The sequence below is a fragment of the Salvelinus alpinus genome, chromosome 25, assembly GCF_045679555.1.
Source record: "Salvelinus alpinus chromosome 25, SLU_Salpinus.1, whole genome shotgun sequence".
In the NCBI taxonomy this organism is placed as follows: Eukaryota; Metazoa; Chordata; class Actinopteri; order Salmoniformes; family Salmonidae; genus Salvelinus; species Salvelinus alpinus.
The window spans coordinates 19,729,326-19,755,566 of NC_092110.1; the positions used below are offsets into that span (position 1 = coordinate 19,729,326).

The 26,241-nt window shown below is 42.4% G+C and overlaps 1 protein-coding gene across 4 annotated transcripts in view; it reads left to right on the plus strand.

Annotated features, from left to right (window-relative positions):
• Positions 1 to 1,237: 1,237 nt before the first annotated feature.
• LOC139553566 (calcium permeable stress-gated cation channel 1-like) overlaps positions 1,238 to 26,241 on the plus strand; it is a 36,575-nt gene continuing 11,571 nt past the window's right edge. For 2 of the 4 annotated variants that reach the window (XM_071366037.1, XM_071366040.1), the window contains exons 1-5: positions 1,238 to 1,362; positions 16,573 to 16,833; positions 20,472 to 20,551; positions 24,155 to 24,242; positions 24,765 to 24,802. In XM_071366037.1, coding sequence (XP_071222138.1) covers positions 16,621 to 16,833; positions 20,472 to 20,551; positions 24,155 to 24,242; positions 24,765 to 24,802 — 419 coding nt within the window. In that variant the 5' untranslated portion in view covers positions 1,238 to 1,362; positions 16,573 to 16,620. Of the gene's footprint in view, positions 1,363 to 13,149; positions 13,412 to 16,572; positions 16,834 to 20,471; positions 20,552 to 24,154; positions 24,243 to 24,764; positions 24,803 to 26,241 lie in introns of those variants that run through there. The other 2 variants (XM_071366038.1, XM_071366039.1) reach the window with 2 other exon arrangements.

Sequence of the window (26,241 nt, forward strand, 5' to 3'; positions counted from 1 at the left end):
TAGATTAATGCTGACTAATTGAGGAAGCGTATACTGACTACGGCTTCTCAAAATGGACAAACAGAACTGAAGCATGCTGACGTCGTTAGGCTATGCTACTATATTTTCGGTTCTGTTATATAGAATACTATTATTATGATTGTACCAGTAAAATGAAATTGCGTTCGTTCTAGCTTGTGGTGTGGATAATTTTGATGTTCATGACAAAAACGTAATGTTGTTAATGTAGTAATGACTATATATGTGCAGTGGTAGAGCCAGGGTGAACTTTCCCTTTCGATCTATCCATAGTCACATTACAAATTACCTAACCTGTTGTACCCCGGCACATTGACCCTGTATATAGCCTCGCTGTTGTTATGTACTTTTCTTGTTACTTTTTGATTTTATAAAAAAAAATATATACTTTAGTTTATTTAGTAAATATTTTCTTAACTCTATTTATTGAACTGCATTGTTGGTTAAGGGCCTGTAAATAAGCATTTCACGGTAAGGTCTACTACACCTGTTGTATTCGGCGCATGTGACAAATACAATTTTATTTAATTTGACAAAAGCTGTAGTATTTCTAGCCATGGCCATCTTCTCTAGGCTACACATCGTTTTTTGTCTGCACAAGTCGCAAAGCGCATGTTTGTCAAAATTATTCTCCAACAGGTGGCGATGATGCTTCTTCAAACTCCCTGAGTGTGGCAGTGGTCTAAGCATTAACAGATGCATCTACTTGAAAAACTTTAACTTTCCAAACATACATACAGACAGTAGCTTTAGCTTACACTGATAGGCTACACGAATATGATATTGCTCCATATTAATTAAAACCGACTTCTTAAACGCAGCTCAATGTCATATGTCAAATTAAAACATGTGTATGCTAATAGACCCGCCATTGCACAATTTCATATTAAGTGTGAAAAAAGTGAACTGTCATAGCCGATCCAGATCCGATCATAGCCTATAACGGGGCGGCATGTAGCCTAGTGGTTAAACCGAAAGTTTGCTAGATCGAATCCCCGCGCTGACAAGGTAAGAATCTGTCGTTCTGCCCCTGAACAAGGCAGTTAACCCACTGTTCAAACTGTAAATAAAAATTTGTTCTTAACTGACTTGCCTAGTTAAATAAAGGATAAATAAAAATAATAATACTCAATATAGAAATGCAGTCAAAACAATAACATATGGTCAATTGTCTATGCTAAACCACGTTTGTTCCCTTATCTTGGACTGGTGTCTAATTTACAGTTAGCCAACCCCTGAGCAGGTGGGAGTTCCTGCTCTTGTTTCTTGGAACTGATGCAAAATGAGCAGCAGCAATGCAGCATCCATCCCAACCGGACGCTAGCGATAAGGAGCATTTGAGAGGTAAGCCACATATTCATTGGGCGTTTAAATCAATTTTTGCATTTGTGCAATCTAATTCTATTTGGCGAGCGGTGGCTGGTTTTGGTTAAGTTATACAGCTTTTAAAAAGTGGGCGGATTGACTGTTTTGATTGTAGCTTGATAGTAGCCTACAGCAGTGAACAGCTAATAAAACCAACGGAATCACAGAGGAAATCGAAAACCCTGTCTCCTCATGCATGCCAGAATAATCCACATTTCCCTAAAAGGTTTGATGTGCAGCACTGGAGAATTGATGAAGACATCAATCAATATGTAGGCTATTGGTTCATTTGAAGAACTTGTTGTAGTCTCTCGGTCTGTTAGGAAACAACTCTTTTTTTCATAAAGGACCTATTTAGTTACGATGCGTGCCAGTACGTCAGGATAATGTAATATTGTGCAGGAGTCAGTCGGTTAGTGCGACACTGAAGGTACATTGCAGAGATTTACACCACTGACAGACACACCCCTCACTATACCGTCGCCGGCATTGTGTTGATTAGTGCCCATGCACAGCCTGTTACTCTCGGGTCACTTTGAATACATTTAGGTTGAAGGCTATAACCTAATTAAATAAAACCAGCAACGGTTACATCAGCTTCTTCTTCTAAGATGTCTGATAAATGTGGTTTAGATTAGATTGCCATATCAGTGTGTTACTGCAATCACCAGTGGGATGTAAACTCAAACATTACCAATCCCCAAAGCAACATGCTAATTGCTACTCCACCTTAAGTTATTTTATGCTTGCAGTCACACACGAGGCATTGAGAAGCCATTATTAGCAGCCATTATTAGCCCCTTTCTTAATTTACTGTGATTTTTTATTTAACTAGGCAAGTCGGTTAAAAACAAATTATTGTTTACAATGACAACCCACTGTTTCTAGGCTAACTGCTTTGTTATTAAGGGGCAGAACGACAGATTTTTACCTTGTCAGCTCAGGGATTCGTTCTAGCAACCTTTCAGGTACTGGCCCAATGCTCTAACCACTACGCTACCTGCCGCCCCCTGCATTTGGAAAGTATTCCGACCCCTTGACTTTTTCCACATTTTGTTTCGTTACAGCCTTATTCTAAAATGGATTTAAAAAGAAATCCTCAATCTACACACAATACCCCATAATGACAAAGCAAAAACATGTTTTTAGAAATGTTTGCAAATGTATTAAAAATAAAAAACAGATACTTTATTTACATAAGTATTCAGACCCTTTGCTATGAGACTTGAAATTGAGCTCAGGTGCATCCTGTTTCCATTGACCATCCTTGAGATGTTTCTACAACTTGGAGTCCACCTGTGGTAAATTCAATTGATTGGACATGAGTTGGATAGGCACACACCTGTCTATATAAGGTCCCACAGTTGACAGTGCATGTCAGAGCAAAAACCAAGCCATGAGGTTGAAGGAATTGTCCGTAGAGCTCCAAGGAAGGGTTTTGTCGAGGCACAGATCTGGGGAAGGGTACCAAAAAATGTCTGCAGCATTGAAGGTCCCCAAGAACACAGTGGCCTCCATCATTCTTAAATGGAAGAAGTTTGGAACCACCAAGACTCTTCCTCGAGCTGGCCACCCGGCCAAACTGAGTAATCAGGGGAGAAGGGCCTTACTCAGAGAGGTGACCAAGAACCCGATGGTCACTCTGACAGAGCTCTAGAGTTCCTCTGTGGAGACAGACATTTCTGCAGCACTCCACCAATCAGGCATTTATAGTAGAGTGGCCAGATGAAAACCACTCCTCAGTTAAAGGCACATGACAGCCCGCTTTGAGTTTACCAAAAGGCACCTAAAGGACTCTGACCATGAGAAACCAAGATCGAACTCTTTGGCCTGAATGCAAAGCGTCACTTCTGGAGGAAACCTGGCACCATCCCTACGGTGAAGCATGGTGGTGGCAGCATCAGAGACTGGGCGACTAGTCAGGATCGAGGGAAAGATGAACAGAGATAAGTACAGAGAGATCCTTGATGAAAACCTGCTCCAGAGCACTCAGGACCTCAGACTGGGACCAAGGTTCACCTTCCAACAGGACAATGGCCCTAAGCACACAGCCAAGACGACGCAGGAGTGGCTTCGGGACAAGTCTCTGAATGTCCTTGAGTGGCCCAGCCAGAGCCCAGACTTGAACCCAAACGAACATCTCTGGAGAGACCTGAAAATAGCTGTGCAGCGATGCTCCCCATCCAACCTGACAGAGCTTGAGAGGATCTGCAGAGAAGAATTGGAGAAACTCCCCAAATACAGGTGTGCCAAGCTTGTAGCGTCATACCCAAGGAAGACTTGAGGCTGTAATCGCTGCCAAAGGTGCTTCAACAAAGTACTGAGTAAAGGGTCTGAATACTTATGTAAATGTGATATTTCAGTTTATTTGTAATAAATTAGCAAAAACTTCTAAAAACCTGTTTTTGTTTTGTCATTATGGGGTATTGTGTGTAGATTGATGGGGGGGGGAACAATTTCTTCCATTTTAGAATAAGGCTGTAACTTTCGAAATGTGGAAATAGTGAAGCGGTCTGAATATTTTCCGAATGCACTAGGCCTATATATAGAGAAACAGTGCCCTAGAATGCATCACATGTGATATGCTGAGATGTAAACTCAGAAAAAAAGAAAAGTCCTCTCACTGTCAACTGCGTTTATTTTCAGTAAACTTAACATGGGTAAATATTTGTTTGAAGATAGGATTCAACAACTGAGACATGAACTGAAGAAGTTCCACAGACGTGACTAACAGAAATGAAATAATGTATCCCTGAACAAAGGGGGGGGTCAAAAGTAACAGTCAGTATCTGGTGTGGCCACCAGCTGCATTAAGTACTGCAGTGCTTCTCCTCCTCATGGACTGCATCAGATTTGCCAGTTCTTGCTGTGAGATGTTACCCCACTCTTCCACCAAGGCACCTGCAAGTTCCCGGACATTTCTGGGGGGAATGGCCTTAGCCCTCACCCTCCGATCCAACAGGCCCCAGATGTGCTCAATGGGATTGAGATCCGGACTCTTCGCTGGCCATGCCAGAACACTGACATTCCTGTCTTGCAGGAAATCTTGCACAGAACAAGCAGTATGGCTGGTGGCATTGTCATACTGGAGGGTCATGTCAGGATGAGCCTGCAGGAAGTGTACCACATGAGGGAGGAGGATGTCTTCCTGTAACGCACAGCGTTGAGATTGCCTGCAATGACAACAAGCTCAGTCTGATGATGCTGTGACACACCTCCCCAGACCATGACAGACCCTCCACCTCCAAATCGATCCCGCTCCAGAGTACATGCCTCGGTGTAACGCTCATTCCTTTGACAATAAACGCGAATCTGACCATCACCCCTGGTGAGACACAACTGCGACTCGTCAGTGAAGAGCACTTTTTGCCAGTCCTGTCTGGTCCAGCGACGGTGGGTTTGTTCCCATAGGCAACGTTGTTGCCGGTCATGTCTGGTGAGGACCTGGCCTACAAGCCTTCAGTCCAGCCTCTCTCAGCCTATTGCGGACAGTCTGAGCACTGATGGAGGGATTGTGCGTTCCTGGTGTAACTCGGGCAGTTGTTGCCATCCTGTACCTGTCCCACAGGTGTGATGTTCGGATGTACCGATCCTGTGCAGGTGTTACATGTGGTCTGCCACTGCGAAGAAGACGCGCTGTCCGTCTTGTCTCCCTGTAGCGCTGTCTTAGGCGTCTCACAGTACGGACATTGCAATTTATTGCCCTGGCCTCATCTGCAGTCCTCATGCCTCCTTGCAGCATGCCTAAGGCATGTTCACGCAGATGAGCAGGGACCCTGGGCATCCTTTCTTTTGGTGTTTTTCAGAGTCAGTAGAAAGGCTTCTTTAGTGTCCTAAGTTTTCATAACTGTGACCTTAATTGCCTACCATCTGCAACTTGTTTGGAACGGTCGTTAAGACACACAGGTGCATGTTCATTAATTGTTTATGGCTCATTGAACAAGCATGGGAAACAGTGTTTAAACCCTTTACAATGAAGATCTGTGAAGTTATCTTATCTTTGAAAGACAGGGTCCTGAAAAGGGGAATTTTTGTTTTTGTTGCTGAGTTTATTACTGTGACTCCTCTCTTCCAGTCATATTTTGAAAGCCCCCAAACCCTCCCCCATTACCTGTTCAATCTGTGGAAATCAAATATTTTTCACAAACATCGTGTGATTGTGTAACGTCCTCCTCTGCTCTTTTTTTTTTTTGTATTACCGTTAGGGTTGCAAAGGGTCGGAAACTTTCCAGGAAAATTTCCAGAATCTTTTTCAGAGATTTTCCATGGGAAGTTAAGCCTGGGAATTTTGCTTAAATTCATCAAAAAAGTTAGCTTATAATAGTGAACCTTTTTTTGTGGGATACACAAGGCAATTCTAGGTCTTGTGACATATATTGGTTAAACTATCCCTAATTCAATGGAATTGCAACCCTCTGCATGTGCAGTCCATTCTTCCATCACATGTACAGCTGATTCTCAAGATCTTGCACACTAATGAGATGCTATTGAGCCCACACTACTACACTGTCTGAGACAAGGACTACATGCTTTCTGGTAAGTTTTGATTATTTTACTGGGTGGGGTGAATATATTTTATGACATTATTTTTTTTGTTAACCAGTAAATGGTAGCCTACAGCAAAGTGTTTAAATCATTTCTAACTTGTTATCAATTTCTGCTAGATAGTTTTTGCTACCATGTGGGTTTTAGCTTGCTTGAGCCTGCTAACTGAGGAGCGTTAATTCCCCTGTTTCCATACATGTTTCATTTTAAAACATTTATCTTACAAAGGAATTGTTTAATCTAACTGCTTAACTATTTATCTGTACATGGAATTGTATTTGGGGTTTTTTACCCCCCAAAATTATAATCTTTTACAGGAAAATGCCACGGGGAATCTGATGTGTGGAGACACTTCACTGCAGCTAATGTAGAAGGAAAAGCTGTGTACATTTGCAAATACTATGCCAAATCATATGTGAAGAATGCAACAAAGATGCAGAATCATCTGGCCAAGTGCATAAAGTTCCCTCAGCGCTCACAACAAGCAACCTCTGACAAAAGTCCCTCTACTTCTATTTGAGGTGAAAATGATGAATCAGACACCTTATCGATAGCAACAGCTCATGGTCCTCCTGGAATCAGATTTTTTTTGACTCAATGGAGGAACGTAGTCAGAGAAATACTGATGAATGTCTTGCTCGAGCTGTGTATACAACTGGTTCACCTCTGCTCACAGGCAATGTGTATTGGAAGAGATTTCTGAATGTTCTTCGCCCAGCATACACCCCTCCAACCAGACATGCTTTATCTACTCATTTGCTGGATGCAGAGTTAAACAGAGTTCAAGTGAAGGTCAAGCAAATCATAGAGAAAGCAGACTGTATTGCAATCATCTCTGATGGGTGGTCGAATGTTCGTGGGCAAAGAATAATTAACTACATCTCTACCCCTCAACCAGTGTTCTACAAGAGCACAGACACAAGAGAAAGCAGACACACCGGTCTCTACATTGCAGATGAGCTGAAGGCAGTCATCAATGACCTTGGACCACAGAAAGTATTTGCACTGGTGACAGACAATGCTGCGAACATGAAGGCTGCTTGATGTAAAGTGGAGGAGTCCTACCCTGACATCACAACCGTTGGCTGTGCTGCTCATGCATTGAATCTGCTACTCAAGGACATGGCACTGAAAACAATGGATACAATCTACAAGAGAGCCAAGAAAATGGTTAGGTATGTTAAGGGTCAGTAAGTTATAGCAGCAATCCAACCTCACCAAGCAAAGTAAGAAGAATAAGAGCACCACATTGAAGCTGCCCAGCAACACCCATTAGGGTGGTGTTGTCATCATGTTTGACAGTCTCCTGGAGGGGAAGGAGTCTCTCCAAGAAATGGCCATATCACAGTCTGCCGATATGGACAGCCCCATCAACAGGATCCTCCTGGATGATGTGTTTTGGGAGAGAGTGGTAAGCAGCCTGAAACTTCTGAAACCTATAGCAGTAGCCATTGCACGGATTGAGGGAGACAGTGCCATCCTATCTGATGTTCAAACTCTGCTTGCAGATGTAAGAGAAGAAATCCGAACTGCCCTGCCCACTTCACTGTTGCTCCAAGCAGAGGAAACTGCAGTTCTGAAATGCATCAAAAAACGTGAAGACTTCTGCTTGAAGCCGCAGCGTACATGTTGGACCCCAAGTATGCTGGCAAGAGCATCCTGTCTGGTGCAGAATTCAACACCTATGGTGTCATCACTACCGTGTCTCGCCACTTAAGCCTGGATGAGGGCAAGGTTCTTGGCAGTCTGGCGAAGTACACTTCCAAGCAAGGGCTTTGGGATGGAGATGCAATATGGCAGTCGTGCCAGCATATCTCATCAGCCACCTGGTGGAAGGTACTTTGTGGATCTGAGGCTCTTTCCCCTGTTGCCTCCATCATCCTCCAAATCCCACCAACATCAGCCACCTCAGAGTGCAACTGGTCCTTGTTTGGGAACACACACCAAAGCACGCAACAGGCTGACCAATACAAGGGTTGAGAAATTGGTGGCCATCTGGGCAAATTTGAGGCTTTTTGAGCCTGACAACGAGCCATCTTTAACAAGGTTGGAAAGTGACAGTGAAGATGAGGCCTTAGCATCTGATATTCAAGAGTTGGACATTGAGGAGGTCCAGGGAGAAGACATGGAAGCATGAGAGGAAGATAACCAAAGCTTTAGTTTCTAGACTATCATGTATGTTGGAAACATTTCTGGGAGATGCGATGGGTCATTGGGATCATTCAATATTCCCTTTTGTTGTTCAAGAGTCAACTCATTTAATTAAAGTTCGATTTGTAACTAGATTTTTGTTTCTATTGGAGGGATTTAATAATTTGCAATTGTCTACTTATGATAAGGTAAAAGGTTTATGTTTCCGTCTCCATATATGGTATATATTTCCAATGCAAAAAAATCAACATTTAAATGGTATTAATATTAATTTGCATATATTTCTGTTAATTCCTGTTAATTCCATGGAAAGTTTCCACTTCTGAATATTCCCCAAAATGTGCAACCCTAATTACCATATAGCTTCCCTGTGACATTTCATGCTATTCAATAGGAATGCACGATATATCGGTGAGCATATTGGAATCGGCTGATATTAGCTAAAAATGCCAAGATAGGCATCGGCCCAATGTCTAGTTTAACAGCGATGTCAAAACTGACATGCATACCTAACGTAAGTAGATGCCGTAATGACGCCATGAAAAATACAGCGCTACACAGAACAAAAGCAGAGACAGAAACATACTAAGGGAACACTTCCAACAACTAAACAAGTTCAAGTCGAGCAGTCATTTGAAAGAGTAAGAAAATTTCAGCGAGACAACTCAAAGGCGAAATCCATTAACGCCAAGATAATGGAATTCATTGCCCTTGACAATCAACCTTCCTCTGTTGTGGATGATGATGGTTTTCGCCAACTGGTCAAGCCCCGGTACACACTATTTTTCAGATGTTGCCCTACTTGTGTTACACAGTATTGTTGAAACGTACAGCCATGAGCTACTTGCTATGGGCGTCACTGCTATTAGCTTCAAGACTGACATTTGGACCAGCGACGTCAGCCCCATGAGCATGCTGAGTCTGACAGCACAGTGGTTCGACGAGGATTTCGTACTGAGGAAAGCCGTATTGCATGCTCATTAATGTGCTAGTTCTCATACCGCTGCTGCCATTTCAATGGTATTTGAGGACATGTTTGAAACTTGGAAACATGAACACACTCCTAGTGCCATTTGAACAACTGACTCGAGAGATGAGCTAATCAATTGCGTCTGCAGCAGACGTGAGCAGACGCTGGGCCAATTGTGCGCCACCTTATGGGACTCCCAATCACGGCCAGATGTGATACAGCCTGGATTCGAACCAGGGACTGTAGTGATGCCTCTTTCACTGAGATGCAGTGCCTTAGACCGCTGTGTGTGTGTGTGTTAACTATTTAACTGTACTAGAATGCTTAAAAATGTTTAATATCGGTTTTGTTTTTTGGCAAGGAAAATATTGGGTATCGGCCGAAAAAGTCATATCGGTACATCCATACTATTCAACGTGGGTCCTCAGGGACTCCTTCCATCACAACCCAACTCACAGTTAGCATGATTACTGACAGAGGGGAGGTACAAACACTATACTATAAGCCTACAAACCAGAAATGTGTTTCTCGTAAATCCCCTATTTTTACTCAAACTTCCTCTCTCATCAAATATATCCCTTTTCCCCATAGACATGTACCGACAGTGTCATGTATCTACCTCACATTTGCCTTTGGAATGATACTTATATTACCCTCTCACAGGTCACAAAATTCCCAATCCATGACTCCCTACTGCCTAGGGCTATGCTGTCTGTATTGGACTGACCCCTCTGCCTCAGACTTGTTTAGGCCTCATATTGGGGCTTGGTCTAGTTCTGAACTGTGGGACTCTGCTCCACTCACAGAGATGCAGTCAGACAGCCCAGGAGCCCGGAGAGAAGCCTGTGATTTGTGGGTTTTACTGAGTGCCTCGAATTGGCTTCATTCATGTAATTCATCTGTCTGCCTGTTACATGGGTGATATGTGAGTTGTGTTGATTAAAAACATTAATGAGATTGCTTGCCAGTGCCATTTTTTTAAATATGTCATTTGTTTGATCATAATCTCTTGATGTCTGGCAGATTTGATTTAGACATCACTGACTAGGAACAGAACTCTCTCAACAGAAATGTGTTATGAGGTTGTATCGCCACTGTTTCTTATTCGAATCTAAGACAGTATATCTAGATGTTTATGTAAGTAGCCTCTAGTTTTTATAGTAGCATGAATGATCTTCCTTTGTAGCCTACAAAATGAGAGCTACTTAAACTGCCAGCCTGGCCATAATTATCAATGGCATAGTCTATACAGCAGGCTGGGTATACACACAGTGACAGTGCTCCTTAGGGAGCCTACTGAGCATGTTCAGTGCAAACAGGAAACAGGTGTTCAGTTTGCTGAACAAGGCCAGTGTGTGCAGTCATCACTCCAGTCACGTTATGGATCACCCAGCCTTCAGTAAGAGGCTGCCTTGGCCAGAAAAGTCCTTTCAGCAGCCATTCTGAGTGTGTGTGCATTTGTGTATGAGAGAAAGAGTGAGAAGGTAGTAAATAAGGAGAAAGCCCCCCTCCACCCCCACTTTAGAACAGGTGGAACAGCAGATTGTATCCCATTTGCCTCCTCCAGGCTGGGCCTCTTAAGGACTCCCTGTCTTCCCCATCTCTATGGACAGATGGACGTTCCTCAGTAGCCTGTGGTCTGCAGACAACCAGAACTGCTCAGGCCTAAACCAACTGTGATACAGAAATAAACCGGACATAAAAACTAGCTTTATAACAGCCTTTTGCCTTTTCCAATAGAACCTACAGTATTAGTAGAAAGATAGTCTTATGGCTTTAAATTCAATTGCATAACTAATGACCATTAACATAATAGGAGCTATTAGGGCTAGATTCAGTCTTTATCACAAGCTGTGTGATGCTGGTCATGCGTATATCACATCCTTCTGTTATCAGAGCTCTGCTGCTCTGTTGCTTTGATATGGCAATATTCACTCATCTCAATTCTTTCATTTGAGAGGATTATCGAAGGGCTTTACTCTGACCTGTGAAAAGTGAGCGATGTCAGAAACCACCCCCAGGAGTCTTTTGGTGTGTGCTTCAAAATCACTCTTTCATTTCAATTAGGGTGCTTCAGAACATTTCTGTAGCCTGTGGGGAGGATGGGAGTGGTGAGTCCTATGGTCTGACGGCATGCCCATGTCAGCAGGATGTCACTGGCTGGTTGATAGTTCAATGGACTAGAAATACAGTGAATTGAGAGGGGCTTTTTAAGAGTGGCTATTTGAAGGTCTTTTTTTACATGATAGAAAATGCTGAGGAAATTTATCAGAATCGTAAATTGAGGTTTATAACCAAATTCTGAACATTCCTCATCTTTCTCTTTTATTAATTCTAGTGTATTCATGGCACCAAAGACACATCCCATTTTGACTTCACCTCAGTGATTGTAGCTTTTCAACCATGAGAATGGGAGATATATATACCTCTTTTCCCAGCTGTAGCCTTTTCCAGGAAAAGGAAACAACTCCCCCCAACATAAACAAACAGTGGCAGGGCAAGAAGGCACAGCATCTCTGGATCTGCTATTGTTTTATTTATGCTAATTGCAAGCCCTCGGAGAGTGTCCTTTATCCCAGAGTGACAGACAGTTGTCGGTGACGAAGGTGGTTGAGTCCATTTGAGTTCACACTTTATTTATGTTTAATTTCTCTGCCATGGCAGGACTCTCTTCCCCTGGTGACATCTGCTCGCTGAAGCAGGTCGCGTTAATGAATCTGGGTCTGACAGAAGGTTTTACTGTCTATGAATCCTTCTCTTTATTTTAATCTGCATTTAATACGTTAGGCAATGTCAGATACTGCATGGAGTCAGGTGTGGAGAATTAGTTTATTCTTTGGGCGCAGTATGTCTTTGATCTGCCGCCAAAATGTTTCAGCACTGTTGTTACCCATGGGCTGACCCTTTGCAACATGTACAGTATTTGTCATTGTCATCACTGTCATGTACAGCTATATTTTTGTTGACCTCTTTAGAAGTGAGATATGCCTACTGTATATCAGTGCCTTACTTATAAGATGAATATTGATTGGGCACATCTCAGAATCGTTGGCTGCTTTGTGTGATACGTTTTGAACATCACTCTCTGCTCCTTGTTCTACTTAATTTAATGATTGAATCAGATTCAGATGGCATGCCTACTAATAATTCGATATTAAACTGATTTATGGCAGAATGCCGAGTGTGGCATTAGTCATGTAAACACCTTACTCTGCTTATCTGGTTTTCTGAGCAATGTTTTGATTTATTAGGACATATAAACAGCTTAATCGGTGTTCCAGTTGTGTATTTGATCTGCGCATGTGCCAGCACCGGATAGCGCAAGCTTCCCTCTTATGCGCGACTGAAAGGTTGCGTCTTATAAATTGTTTCCACACACAAACTTTATATAACCAAACTTAACCAAGTTTATTTTGATTTATCAAAAGTCCCATCAGTAGACAAGATTATTAGGGAAATCGTACTTCTTACAAAGCATGTAAACATTTTAAACAAACTATTATATTAACCTAACTATCCAAAATATTTGCATCATTGTGTGTTACTCTCATGCACTGGCAGAAACATTGATCAGAAAACCAGTCATGATTACAACCCACTCCAACTGAAAATTGCTTTCAATCAGTATCCTGAGGTACAAACATGGACTAGACCTACCTCAGTTGGCCTTTGTAACATAATGTGCTGTTTGCTGGCTTGATTGTGTTTCACAATAACCTATTGAAGGGGTACTCTAATTGGAATGACACAGCTGTTGGTCAGAGATGCAGATAATGGATTTCAGAGAATGATTTGACTGAACTGGTTGTGAGTAATGGGTAGAAGCAGACCCATTGAACTGTTTGCATTGCAGGTTTAGTGTTACCCAGATTTACCTTTTCAGGGTTTGTTTGTATAAAGTATTTTTCTGAGCATCATGGCAGCAAAACCTCAGTTGAGCGCGCACGCACACATCCACTTCTGCTGTTTTTCTGGTGCATTGAGCAGATTAGCCGGTCTGAGCTAGCGTTGCTCTTTTTTAAATTGCCTCCTCGCCTTAAACTGAGGTTTCAGGATCAGCTCTTTGCCCATCCACTGTTTGATGCTCCGGCCAGTAGAGCCTCTGTTCCTAGTACTGCCTGCCAGCCAGTCATGGCACAGAGGCACTTTTATAGCCAGAGCCAAAATCCAGATTCTAATCTGCTGCATTGGCTCATTGTTCTTATTCGGGAATGAGGATCAGAGGAACGACCAGAACACCCAAGGCTCTAATATTCCCACAGCAGGCAACAGAATCGGAAGGACTTATAGGAAAATGTTTGTACATTTTACTTGATTGCCTTTTTTTAAACCAGGCTGCCGTTTTGGAGGTGGTAATTATAAGTGAGTGTGTGTGTTTGTTCATTTGTGAGGGGTGGGGTGTAGTACTGTACAAAACAGTGTAGCGTATTCTGCTGAGTGACCCATGACCTGACACAGTGGGTAGCCCACAGCATCCTGCCCTGTAGTGTGGCGCTTCTGTACAGTACAGTAGAGGAGTCACACTTCACATCAGGAGCAGGATCCAGCCCTCTGATGATGAAAGACTCAGGAGGGATGCTATAGCTAGCAAGGAGTGGCTATGGAGGAAGGGGAGGGACATCTCAGTGAGCCGATGCAGGTCTGTCTGAACTACAGTATGTTAAGCTCTTATTTGTTGAAGAGTGAGTATCTCTACCTTAGATTGTCGGGCTGTTTCCCTGTGTATTGTATACCTCTATTGTATATCTCTCCCTGTGCACGGGCGTTCAGGTTTGTGGTCTGCACTTGCTCACCAAGTGATGCAGTCACAGCTACTGTCTTTAGGGAATGCTTATTGGTTATGCTTATTGGTTATATTTAATTTATGTAATATTCACCATCCTCTCGATCCTTATCATTTCATCTATAACTAGTATGATAGAGCATCACCATTATACACTAAGGTAATAGAAAATATAATTTTAATACATGTCATGCAATTCTCTCTTGTGCTTTTGGTTACTGATAGGTTGGGCCACAGTTGGGCATTTGTGTGTTATTCCATCATCTTGTTTGTGTTTGCATAAACAGCAGTGTTCATTGTTGGATAGCCCTTTCTGATATCACATTACTGTGTCTCTGGCAGTATTGCTTGTTGGAAGAGAGCTTTTGCATCAAGTCTGTGGGAAGCTTATTTTTTACTGTGCACGGCTGTACTGTAGTTAAGTGGTTAGAACTCTTATTGGAAGTGAACACTCATTTAACAGATAATGAAAATGACATGCTGGGACAGTGAGGAGGGCAAACTCGATCACTAGTGTAGAAACGCATCTCCTCAGAGACACCGTGTTGGGTCTGATTTGGTCCTGTATCCATGGGAACTTCCCTCCCAGTGTTGTCCTCAGAGAAACCCAGATGCTCTGGGTGGCAGACAGATGCTGCACAATGATCTGAAACCAATCTCTTCACAGATAGCTCTCTACATGAGTGCGCCCAGTGTGAAGTATATGCCTAGTGGTCTTATAGCTTTTAATGTAATTTTCAAATCTCCATTCATGTAGCCATGTCCCAGTCTGATTTTTGCATCTGCTAGCAGTTCATCAGCTCGCCCACTGATGCTTGCAGGAAATATCTGCTTGTTGCTCCAGCTCTCCATCTACACAGCGAGCGCCCCATGGTGCACTCTGACATCACATACCGTAAAGTGCCCGAGATTCACAGGAAGTGACGTCATTGACGCAGTCAAATCACACCAAAGTGCAGTCCGTTAATGTTTTGGCAGTTTGGATGCCTAATAGCGTTTTCTCGCTCTCTGCCTTTTTACTGCTGCAAATAACTGACTCGAGGTCTGAGGAACCTCAAAATTAAAGCATAACCTTGTTAAACATGTCTCCTACTCATGTCTAAGTATTAGTTTGCAGTACAGCAAGGTTCAGATGGGGCTCAGATGATGATATTGACTTTACTGTGGCCATTTGTATGGTGAAAAGTGTATACAAACACTGTAGAGCTAAGAGATTGGTCTTGTATTGATTGGTCAGAGAGCTTGGGAGTGTACGTAGCTGCAGTTAGCTTGCTCAGACCCTGACCGAGGCCACAGCAGCGTGAGTGATGTGCTTATTTGTGTTCTCATCCATACCCGGGGAAATCCACAGATACCGTCAATAAACTCTGTACCTCAGCAAGCTGCTCATGGATCAGTTGAGTACACAGTGAAAAGCCTCTAAGCTACGTAGTATCATGGATTGCTTCATTTTTATAATACCAATTTAGTGTACTTCACCTCATTTATTGGAAGCAGTGTTGTGGTGCATACTCTAATCAATATTTTCCTGCTCCTGTGGTCAAACGATTCATCTCCTGCTCATGATTTGCGGTTCTTTAACAAGTCTTTCTGCTGAGAATGAAGCTGTATCTGTAGGCTACCCCACTGAATTGTTCACAGCAGCCAGGCTATGTGACCTGTCCACTTCCTGTCTGTCTGTGGGCCGGTGAAGATTGACGGCCGCTCGTTATCTCCACATGGCGCTCCAGTCCACTGCTGCTCTGCGTTCACACGGCTTTATAGAGGCCATCCATGGCTTTTTAATAGACCTTCATGACTTCCTCATACTCAGCTCATGGTGAAAGCCACACGCTTGTGATACTAGGACTGGCATCACTCCGCCATGGCCTGCTGACAAGACCAGGGAATATCATTATTGCTTGATTACCACTCGGTGGGTGCTTCACCAGTCATAAATGTCATGATTGACTGTTGATGGGGTGAAAAATAGCGGAGGCACACGTTAAACCTATCCTAGTTTTTAAGATCAACTATAACCAGAATGTTTGATTTTCGGCTTAGTTTTCTCTGAGAGAGGAACAATAATAAGCCTCGGTATGATGACAGCCTACGGCCTTTTGACAGGTTGTCTGTTTTTATCACTGGGAAGATACTTTAGATGATGGCTGTGCTGTTTAGTAAGACATCCAGGCTATTGGATATGCACACTTACTGCAATATCCCCAAGGATAGAAATGACTCTACAGAGGGTGTTGGGTTACAGTTTCAGGAGTCACTTCTTGTTTAATGTGTGTGTGTGTGTGTGTGTGTGTGGGGGGGAGGGGGGGGTGCTCTGGAATCAGACTAACAAATAGGCCTTTGTATTGGGGTGAATGGAAAGGACAAACTACTATGGCAACAAGCGACATGAAGGAAGCACATGCCAAACATTATCTCATTGGATTAATGGAAGCTATTAGTTTTCACCGGGTCCTTTGTGACCTCCAGATAAAATGTGTAGGCACACAGACCAAGGTCAATGCCATGTCACTTGGGCCTGAAGGCATTGGAGGGATCCTCTTTGTGCATGTACAGACAAAGGCTGAGAGTGGCCCTTAGGGAATCCACATTGTTGTCCTATTTTATTAGTATTTTTATTAGTTGTATGTACAGGATACACATGGTGTTCACCGTCAAACTAAATGCTTATTTGTTGTTTCCTTCTTTAAAATTGCATACCTTTTCAATACTAATCACTTTACTGTTTCTCTCTTCTCAGTTGTGGTTGTATGACTTCAGCCCCTGAGACGTAGGCCGAGACTCACTCATGGCGGACTCTAAGCTGTTTGTGACGGGGGCGCCCCCTCTGGATGAGAGGGATATGGAGCTGGATGTGCTGGGCTTCCTGGACTCTCTGGGGGAGGACAACATCACTGCAGCAGAGAGGTGCTACCGCTCCCACTCCCGCAGCAGTGTCCTGCAAGGCCTGCCCTTTGGAGGGGTGCCAACGGTCCTCGCCATTAATGTTGTCATGTGGATGGTATGTTGCTGACAGAGAGATATGCACACACACACGGATACATGTATGTTTGCGCACGCACACTACAGTGCTACGACAATCTCAACCTTTAATTTGAAATCTGATGCCATGATAGTAAACATTGTTTAGTATCACGTTTTAGTACACTTTCTTATCCTTCCCAGATAGCGGAAGTGGTATCATATGAAAAGAAAGCCAATAAAAAGCTAAGCCTCTATCTTGACAACTCCACTTACTCTACCTACAAGCCTTCACATTCGTATGCACATGATGCATGATGCATAGACTGTACTCATTCTCCTCTCTCTAGCACAGTATGTCGCCATGCTCATACTGTTTATAAATATGCAGAAGGATTACCCTCCCCACTCCAGGATGATAATAATAGATATAACATTTGTGAATGGACACCTCTGTTCCACTGTCAGTTCTTGTCAAACTAGATTTCCTCTCTGTTTATCAGTCTCTCTACCAGCCCTGTTTAATTGACTCACTGTGATTGTTCCCTGGTTGTCAGGACAACACAGAAGGTTAATAGCAGTGTCTTAACGACGGGTCCAAATGAAGTCAACTTGATTACCCTCATGTGACGGCAGCATGCCTCTGCACCAATTAGAACTTCACACAGAATAATAATCTGTGGGGCATCAGCAGAACATGGACACCCACGCAGGGACAAGAAATAGAAGACAGTAGAGAGAGGCGGAGAGAAACAAAGGGATATCATCTATGCAGAGAGCTTGCGAATTGCATTTGGCTATGAAAGTAAAAGCAGAATTTATTATTAATCTCATCACAGTTTAGTCCAATACCTTGTTAAACATTGTCCTGATTACCCATGCATGGCTTTAGACCATTAGGAAATGTATTGTACAACCTCTTTAATGAGAGATCTTGCTTTTCTTCTAACAACATTATACTCATCCTTACCCAGTACCCAATATCTCATCTAGCCAGCAGATGATTTACAGTGCATTCAGAAAGTATTCAGACCTCTTGACTTTTTCCACATTTTGTTACGTTAAATAAAGCCTTATTCTAAAATGTATTAAATCGTTTTTTACCCTCCGTCAATCTACACACATTACGCCATAATGACAAAGCAAAAACAGGTTTTTAGAAATGTATCACAAGCCAGAAAGGTTTCCTCCAGATGTGACGCTTGGCATTCAGGCCAAAGTGTTCAATCTTGGTTTCATCAGACCATATTATTTTTTTTACTGGTTTTTGCTTTGTCATTATGGGGTATTGTGTGTAGATTGATGGAGGGGGGAAAATTATTTAATACATTTTAGAATTAGACTGTGACCTAGAGTGTAACAAAATGTGGATAAGGACAACGGGTCTGAATACGCTATTCATTTTATAGATCTATTTCACAGGATATTGTGTAAAATGAGAGATGATCATGTTTTTCCCATACAGTGTAATATGTGCTCTCCAACACATTCTCTCTCTCCTTCGTAATGATTCCCTGGTTCTCACTTCCTGTGTGTTTTGAGAGTAGGGGACAGGGGTCTATTCAGTTGTCTTGCTATTGACCAGTGAGCCCAGATGTTTTTGTTCCAGCCCCAAACCTTTATTTTTTTTAATGTTTTGTCTGATATGAAAAGACACATTTTAATGACAAAAATAAACAATACAATGTGCTGCGCTAGTCAGTAGCAGGCACTGCAAGAAGCCTCTTTAGTGACCTACTGACTGGTTGGCTAGCTGAGACCGAAGAGACGAGAACGTTTTTCTAACTGAAGTATATATTCTGACAGTGACACAGTGCCCTCCTGTGGACTGAAGCAGAACTTTACTACAACATATTTACCCTGTTTTTAAAATTAGCAATGTTGAGGTGGTAGAACTGGCTAAATGAAGTGAATCATAGAGGTCTTGTAACCTATTCCATTCTACAGGTAAACATGCATGGCTCATGTCTGTTATTTCCATATAGGCTATGTAACTATTTGTAAAAAAGAAAGAAAAAAAAGATCTTTATTAAATTGGTGAAATTATTTAATTGAGCATTTATTTTTGTTCCTATTTTATTCACTTAGTTATTTACTTTTTCTAGTGTTGCATTGTCGAGAGGGTAACCTGCAAGTAAGCATTTCATTGCAGTGAGTATTTCATGTGTATATGAAAAATAAACAAACTTGAACTTGGGGATGGGGAGGGCAGCCAGAAAGAGGAGAAAATATGGCCATTTTAGTGTGTTAGATTGTATGTGAACAGAATATTGAAAATACATAGGCCCTTAAGTTATGTGACCTCAGATGTTGTCATTTGAAAATCTCACACTAGCTGGTAGAACTGACGAGGTCTTATAACGTATCCATTCTACAGGTACATTTTTCAGGGGCTTATGTTTCTTTGTATTCATATAGCCTAGGTGCTATGTTGCTTCTTATCTGTCATGTTCAGAGTTGTGTTATGCGCACACTTGAATTTGTCTTTACAGTTGAGATGCCCTGGTCATGTCAGTATACAGTAACTTTAAAGAGCAACTGGCCCTAAAAATCAACTTCTCCTTTAGAAAACAGCATGAGGCTTCGATATGAGTCAGGATCATTTTGGTCAAACTGAGTTTTGTGAGACTTGTGGTCATGACTGCATCACAACGTAAATTAAGGTTGGTTTTGTTTCAATCCTGCCCACAGCTGGCAGCACACAAGTAATCATCAAACTTAAAGGTGTGCAACATGAACATATTGTCTTATTTCCATTGTAAGTTATTCACCATCTCTAACTAGCCCTGGAGATAGGCTATCCAAAGTCAGTCAGGTCGCACAACAGCCGGCTGACGCTATCAGGCGAAATAATTTGGCTAACTCTTCCCACCTGCGAACACACGAGACACCCACATCAAGCCACACCCCGAAACTTACTCACGTTTGAATTCAGTCGTGTGACCGCCAGTATTTCTTAATGAATCAAATTTAAAACGAGGACAAAGTGCATTTGCCCGTTCAAACTAGACAAGACACAGAGACAGCAACAGAAGAATAGGTGCTGGAGAAAAACCCCAGACAACACAGACCGCTCAGGCTAGTGTAGTCAATAGCAGGGGCGTTTCTACGATTTGAAGACATTGGGAGCTTAGCGCAAAGACAGTAAAAGAGACAGTTCCTTCATTCAGAGACCTATATTTGAAGTTGTCGAGTAGTTTTTGGCAATACACTATAGATGTATGTGTTCCAGAGTACAGAGACCCACAATAGCAACTAATTGAGTACTTCCAGTGTCTGCTGTGGGAAGGTACAAGTTACCTGAAAAATATCTAATCTCTCAATGTTCATCTCAAAGTGCACCAAATTCATGCATTTTGCTGTTGAAATTCCATACTAAGCTCCCAATGTCTTCAAATCGTAGAAACGCCCCTGCTATTGACTACACTAGCCTGAGTATACATGCTGACCTCTCCTTGGTAGTTTCCAAGACAACCAACCACATACAACTCTTTGGAAAATATATTGTTATTGCTGTTGAATAATATTTGTGCATTCCTCATTAGATTTATTCCATCTGCAAATCCATGATGTACATGCAAGTCAAAATATATATTTTTATGTTTAAGACTTAAAAGAGAGATGGGTGAGTGTTCTGAGGAGCTCCCTATGTCCTATAACTCATTCTTTATATTGCAGTTTCTTTTGCTGATCTTCTCCTGTTTGAGGAAGGCTGCTTGGGACTATGGCCGTCTGGCTCTATTGATGGAGAATGACAGGTACAGTAAAGCCTTTGCTCTCATCCTCCATTCATACTCAGTATGTTATAGGTTTGGTATATGAGTTCAGGCAACACTCAAGATCTCCATACCAGACCTATAATATACTGAATATATTGAAAGCATAATTCATGACCACTTGACAATGCTCCTTGATATTAGCTCCCCCTCCTGAGAAGGCATGGTACTGCTCAGGCATTCTCATACTAATAATAGCCATATCTGCAAATAGTCATATCTAGGAAAACCAAAGTTCCAAAGGCTGGGCCTAATATAGTGTATATGAGGTCATACAAGAAGTTTTGTAGTGATTCATATGTTGATGATGTAAAGAATATTTGCTGGTCTGCAGTGTGTAATGAGGAACAACCAGACGCTGCGCTTGATGCATTTATGAAACTACTTATTCCAGTTACTAATAAGCACGCACCCATTAAGAAAATGACTCTAAAAACTGATAAATCCCCTTGGATTGATGAGGAATTGTATGGTTGAGAGGGATGAGGCAAAAGGTATGGCAATTAAATCTGACAGCCCAACTGATTTGGCAAACGTACTGCAAATTAAGAAATCATGTGACTAAACTAAAAAGAAATAGAAAATATACTCTGAAACAAAGATGAATGATAGTAAAAAGCTTTGGAGCACCTTAAATGAAATTTTAGGACATTTTTGGTTCCTTCATTCATTGAATCAGATAGCTCATTCATCACAAAGCCCACTGATATTGGCAAGATTAGCAAATTTAGGGACGACATGCCAGCAACAAACGCTGACACTACACATCCAAGTATATCGGACCAAATTATGAAAGAATTGTACTTTTGAATTCCGCAAAGTCAGTGTGGAAGAGGTGAAAAATGTGTTGTCTTTCAACAATGACAAGCCACTGGGGTCTGACAATCTGGATGGAAAATGACTGAGGATAATAGCAGACAATATTGCCACTCCTATTTGCCATATCTTCAATTTAAGCCTGCTAGAAAGTGTGTGCCCTCAGGCCTGGAGGGAAGCTAAAGTCATTCCGCTACCCAAGAATAGTAAAGTCCCCTTTACTGGCTAAAATAGCCGACCAATCAGCCTGTTACCAACCCTTAGTAAACTTCTGGGAAAAATTGTGTTTGACCAAATACAATGCTATTTCATAGTAAACAGATTGACAACAGAATTTCAGCATGTTTATAGGGAAGGACACTCAACAAGCACAGCACTTACACAAATGACTGATGATTGGCTGAGAGAAATTGATGATACAATGATTGTGGGGCCTGTCTTGTTAGACTTCAGTGCCGCTTTTGATATTATCGATCATAGTCTGCTGCTGGAAAAACGTATGTGTTATGGATTTACACCCCCTGCTATAATGTGGATAAAGAGTTACTTGTCTAACAACTCAGAGGGTGTTCTTTAATGGAAGCCTCTCAAATATAATCCAGTTAGAATCAGGAATTCCCCAGGGTAGCTGTTTAGGCCCCTTGCTTTTAATTTTTTTTTACTAACGACATGCCACTGACTTTGAGTAAAGCCAGAGTGTCTATGTATGTGGATGACTCAACACTATACACGTCAGCTACTACAGCAACTGAAATGACTGCAACACTCAACAAAGAGCTGCTGTTAGTTTCAGAGTGGGTGGCAAGGAATAAGTTAGCTCTAAATATTTCTAAAACTTAAAGCATTGTATTTGGAACAAAACACTCACTAAACCCTAAACCTCAGCTAAATCTTGTAATAAATAATGTGGAAATTAAACAAGTTGAGATGACTAAACTGCTTGGAGTAACCCTAGATTGTAAACTGTCATGGTCAAAACATATTGATGCAGTAGTAGCTAAGATGAGGAGAAGTCTGTCTATAATAAAGCGATGCTCTGCCTTAACAACACTATCAACAAGGCAGGTCCTACAGGCACTAGTTTTGTCGCACCTTGACTACTGTTCAGTCGTGTGGTCAGGTGCCACAAAAAAGGACAGGAAAATTGCGAAAAAAAATGCAAATTGCAATTGGCTCAGAACAGGGCAGCACGGCCCTTGGATGTACACAGAGAGCTAATATTAATAATATGCATGTCAATCTCTCCTGGCTGAAAATGGAGGAGAGATTGACTTCATCACTACTTTTATTTATGAGAGGTATTGACATGTTGAATGCACCGAGCTGTCTGTCTAAACTACTGGCACACAGCTCGGACACCCATGCATACCCCACAAGACATGCCTCAAGTCCAGAACAGACTACGGGAGGCACACAGTACTACATAGAGCCATGACTACATGGAACTCTATTCCACATCAGGTAACAGAAGCCAGCAGTAAAATTAGATTAAAACAAACAGATAAGCACATTATGGAACAGCGGGGACTGTGAAGCAACACAAACATTGGCACAGACACAGGCAGATACACACGATAACATGCGCACTATACATACACATGGATTTAGTACTGTAGATATGTGGTATTGGTGAAGTAGGGGCCTGAGGGCACACAGTGTGTTGTGAAATCTATGAATGTATTGTAATGTTTTTAAAATTGTATTAACTGCCTTAATTTTGCCGGACCCCAGGAAGAGTCGCTGCTGCCGGGGATCCGTAATAAATACAAAATACTCACAAAATACTTTGTTTTCCCTGGCTTTCTTGCTTTGAATGAGCTGTTACAGTATTGCATTGCTTTACTATAATTCGTTTTTAATCACTTTTTACACACATCACAATCTGTGAGTATCTCTATTTTTGTTCCAAGATCTCCAATGTTGATACCATAATATTCATAAAGCATTCATGGCACAGGCAGACACACACACACACACACACACACACACACACACACACACACACACACAGTAGCTCTGTAGGAGGATTCTGATTTTTCGTACTTTTAGGACCTTTTTTGCTTTCGAAGTGGTCTGAGGTCCAGTCAGTAGTCTGTGTGGGTCTGCAGATTGAGGCACTGCAACAGCTTACTTCTGACCTGGAGCCACACTCCAGCGAGCGTGGGGTTGATTAGTTCTGCCTGACCAGCAGCGGCTCTCTGCCACCCCCGAGTCAGAGACATCTGCCGTTGCGCTAATTCAATTATGCCGCTTAAAGTGTCTCGCTGTAGAGCTATCTGCGACGTCGCAACGAGAGAAACGTCACCAAACTTAATCATCACAATGCTTCATTGGATTCCAGGAACACTGTCTAGCCCCTTTATTTCCCCTCCTATCATTGATATGATCTCAGCTGTGCTGGAGAATCCTCTGTTTCAGTTTGACTTGAGTTCTAAGAGGTGTACAGGGGCCTGCATGGAAAAGCTATTAGACCCAGCCAACACTATTAGCACTCATGCTGTCTGCAGGCTCTGTGCCCACCTGTCTGTGGGAAGGAAAGGATATTAACTTCCCACAGTCACTCAACGCTGTCCATGTGACTGTCTAGAAATCATCCTTCCAAGAATGTGTTTAATGGCTGTAGTCTCATATTGCGCCGACTTGTTGCTCGTACAGTATCTTCCCTCATAGGATGGCAATCTACAGAATAAGCTTCCTTCCCTCCTATTCTGTAGGAAGGAACACATTGTCCATCAATGTGATAATCCTGGTATTTCTTCTGTTTCTCAGCCTCACGTCGTTGTTCTACGGAGAGCAGAGTGAGAAGGAGAAGTCCCCGTCAGAGTCCAGCCCGTCAGACTCCGAGACCAAGGACTTGGTGAGTCCAACTGTTATTATGGATCCAACTCCAGACCGCAGGATGGGTCTAGGGGGTATAGCTTATTAAGGGTGACCTTTTTGAGTGTGAATAAAAGTGGGGCACACCTTTTTCTGACACTGACCAAAGCACTTGTCCTTAATTGAGTTGATAAAACGTCCAACTGCACAAACAAAAACAAAATATGAAAAGGCGGACTGTTCAGACAATGACTTCATAGACACCTGCGTGACTGTTTAGGGTCACCACCACCATCGATGTGACACACCATGTTTATGATGGAGTAGGACTGACTCAGACATGAGGTCTTCTCCAAGAGTTTGACAGCAGTAAAGTCGTTTATGCCTCAGACTAGACCTATTAAAGCCCCATTACCCTTTCAGCTCGTAGGCCTTAATGTTATACAAATGACAGATGCGTGGCGAGTCAGGCGTGCTGTGCAATGCCTACCACATAGTCTGTCATCGATTTGTATTTAATAAGCGATCCACTGAATGTTTTATGTCTTTGCTCCATCTCTAGGGCTTCTGCTCTTGGCTTACAACAATCTATCATATGAAGTAAGTGTAAAACTCTTGACCCTTTAACACTCAACCCCATCCTCGCTTCTATCATGTTTTATTGCTCTTCTCTTCAATGTTGATATGTATAACTCATTAAGCAGCGAAAACAAACGGGTGTGTGCTCATGGGATCATTTGTGCCATGATTTACCATAGAGTATTTGCACTTGCTCGAGTCTGACTCACTTTCACTCAACAAATTTAGGCCCGTAAAACAGTGACTTCCTCTGTGTCCATGGTTTCCAAAGTATTATGGTGGAGTTTGGGTGCATCTGGGTGCTGTTTTTAGTCCTTGTGTTAGTAGCTGACTGTATACCTCACCCTGGGATCCCTGGAAAAGTGCTAACCCACCCTGATAGCTCTGTGTGGCCTAGCCTGCCTCCCTGCCGTGGGACCAGCAGGCACCTCCTGTTATTTCAGAGACAAGTGGGTTTTCAGACCCTCCCGCTTGGGCTCCCCTTAGCCACCACAGGTTTGGCAGGAGTGTAGTGGCATAGTTACACTGAGGCATGAGGAGCAGGCCCCATAATATCGCTACCGTGGAGTACCTCTGAATCCGTCTCGGCACGGAAGACAATTCTACCCTTCCCTCCACAATCCCACACTCTTAAGAAAGAAGGTGCTATCTAGAACCTAAAAGGGTTCCTCGGCTGTCCCTGTAGGATAACCTTTTGAAGAACCCTTTTGGAACCCTTTTTTCAAAGTATGTTTTTTTATTTATTTTTTTATTTCACCTTTATTTAACCAGGTAGGCCAGTTGAGAACAAGTTCTCATTCACAACTGCGACCTGGCCAAGATAAAGCAAAGCAGTGCGACACAAACAACAACACAGAGTTACATATGGAATAAACAAACGTACAGTCAATAATATAAAAAATCTATTTGCAGTGTGTGCAAATGAGGTAAGATTAGGGAGGTAAGGCAATAAATAGGCCGTAGTGGCGAAGTAATTACAATTTAGCCATTAAACACTGGAGTGATAGATGTGCAGAAGATGAATGTGCGAGTAGAGATACTGGGGTGCAAAGGAGCAAAAATAATAATAATATGGGGATGAGGTAGTTGGATGGGCTATTTACAGATGGGCTATGTACAGGTGCAATGATTTGTGAGCTGCTCTGACCGCTGATGCTTAATGAGGGAGATATAATTCTCCAGCTTCAGTGATTTTTGCAATTCGTTCCAGTCATTGGCAGCAGAGAACTAGAAGGAAAGGCGGCCAACGAGGTGTTGGCTTTGGGGGTGACCAGTGAAATATACCTGCTGGAGCGCGTGCTAAGGGTGGGTGCTGCTATGGTAACCAGTGAGCTGAGATAAGGCGGGGCTTTACCTAGCAAAGACTTATAGATGACCTGGAGCCAGTGGGTTTGGCGACGAATATGAAGCGAGGGCCAGCCAACGAGAGCATCCAATTTGCTGAGTGTTGGAGGCTATTT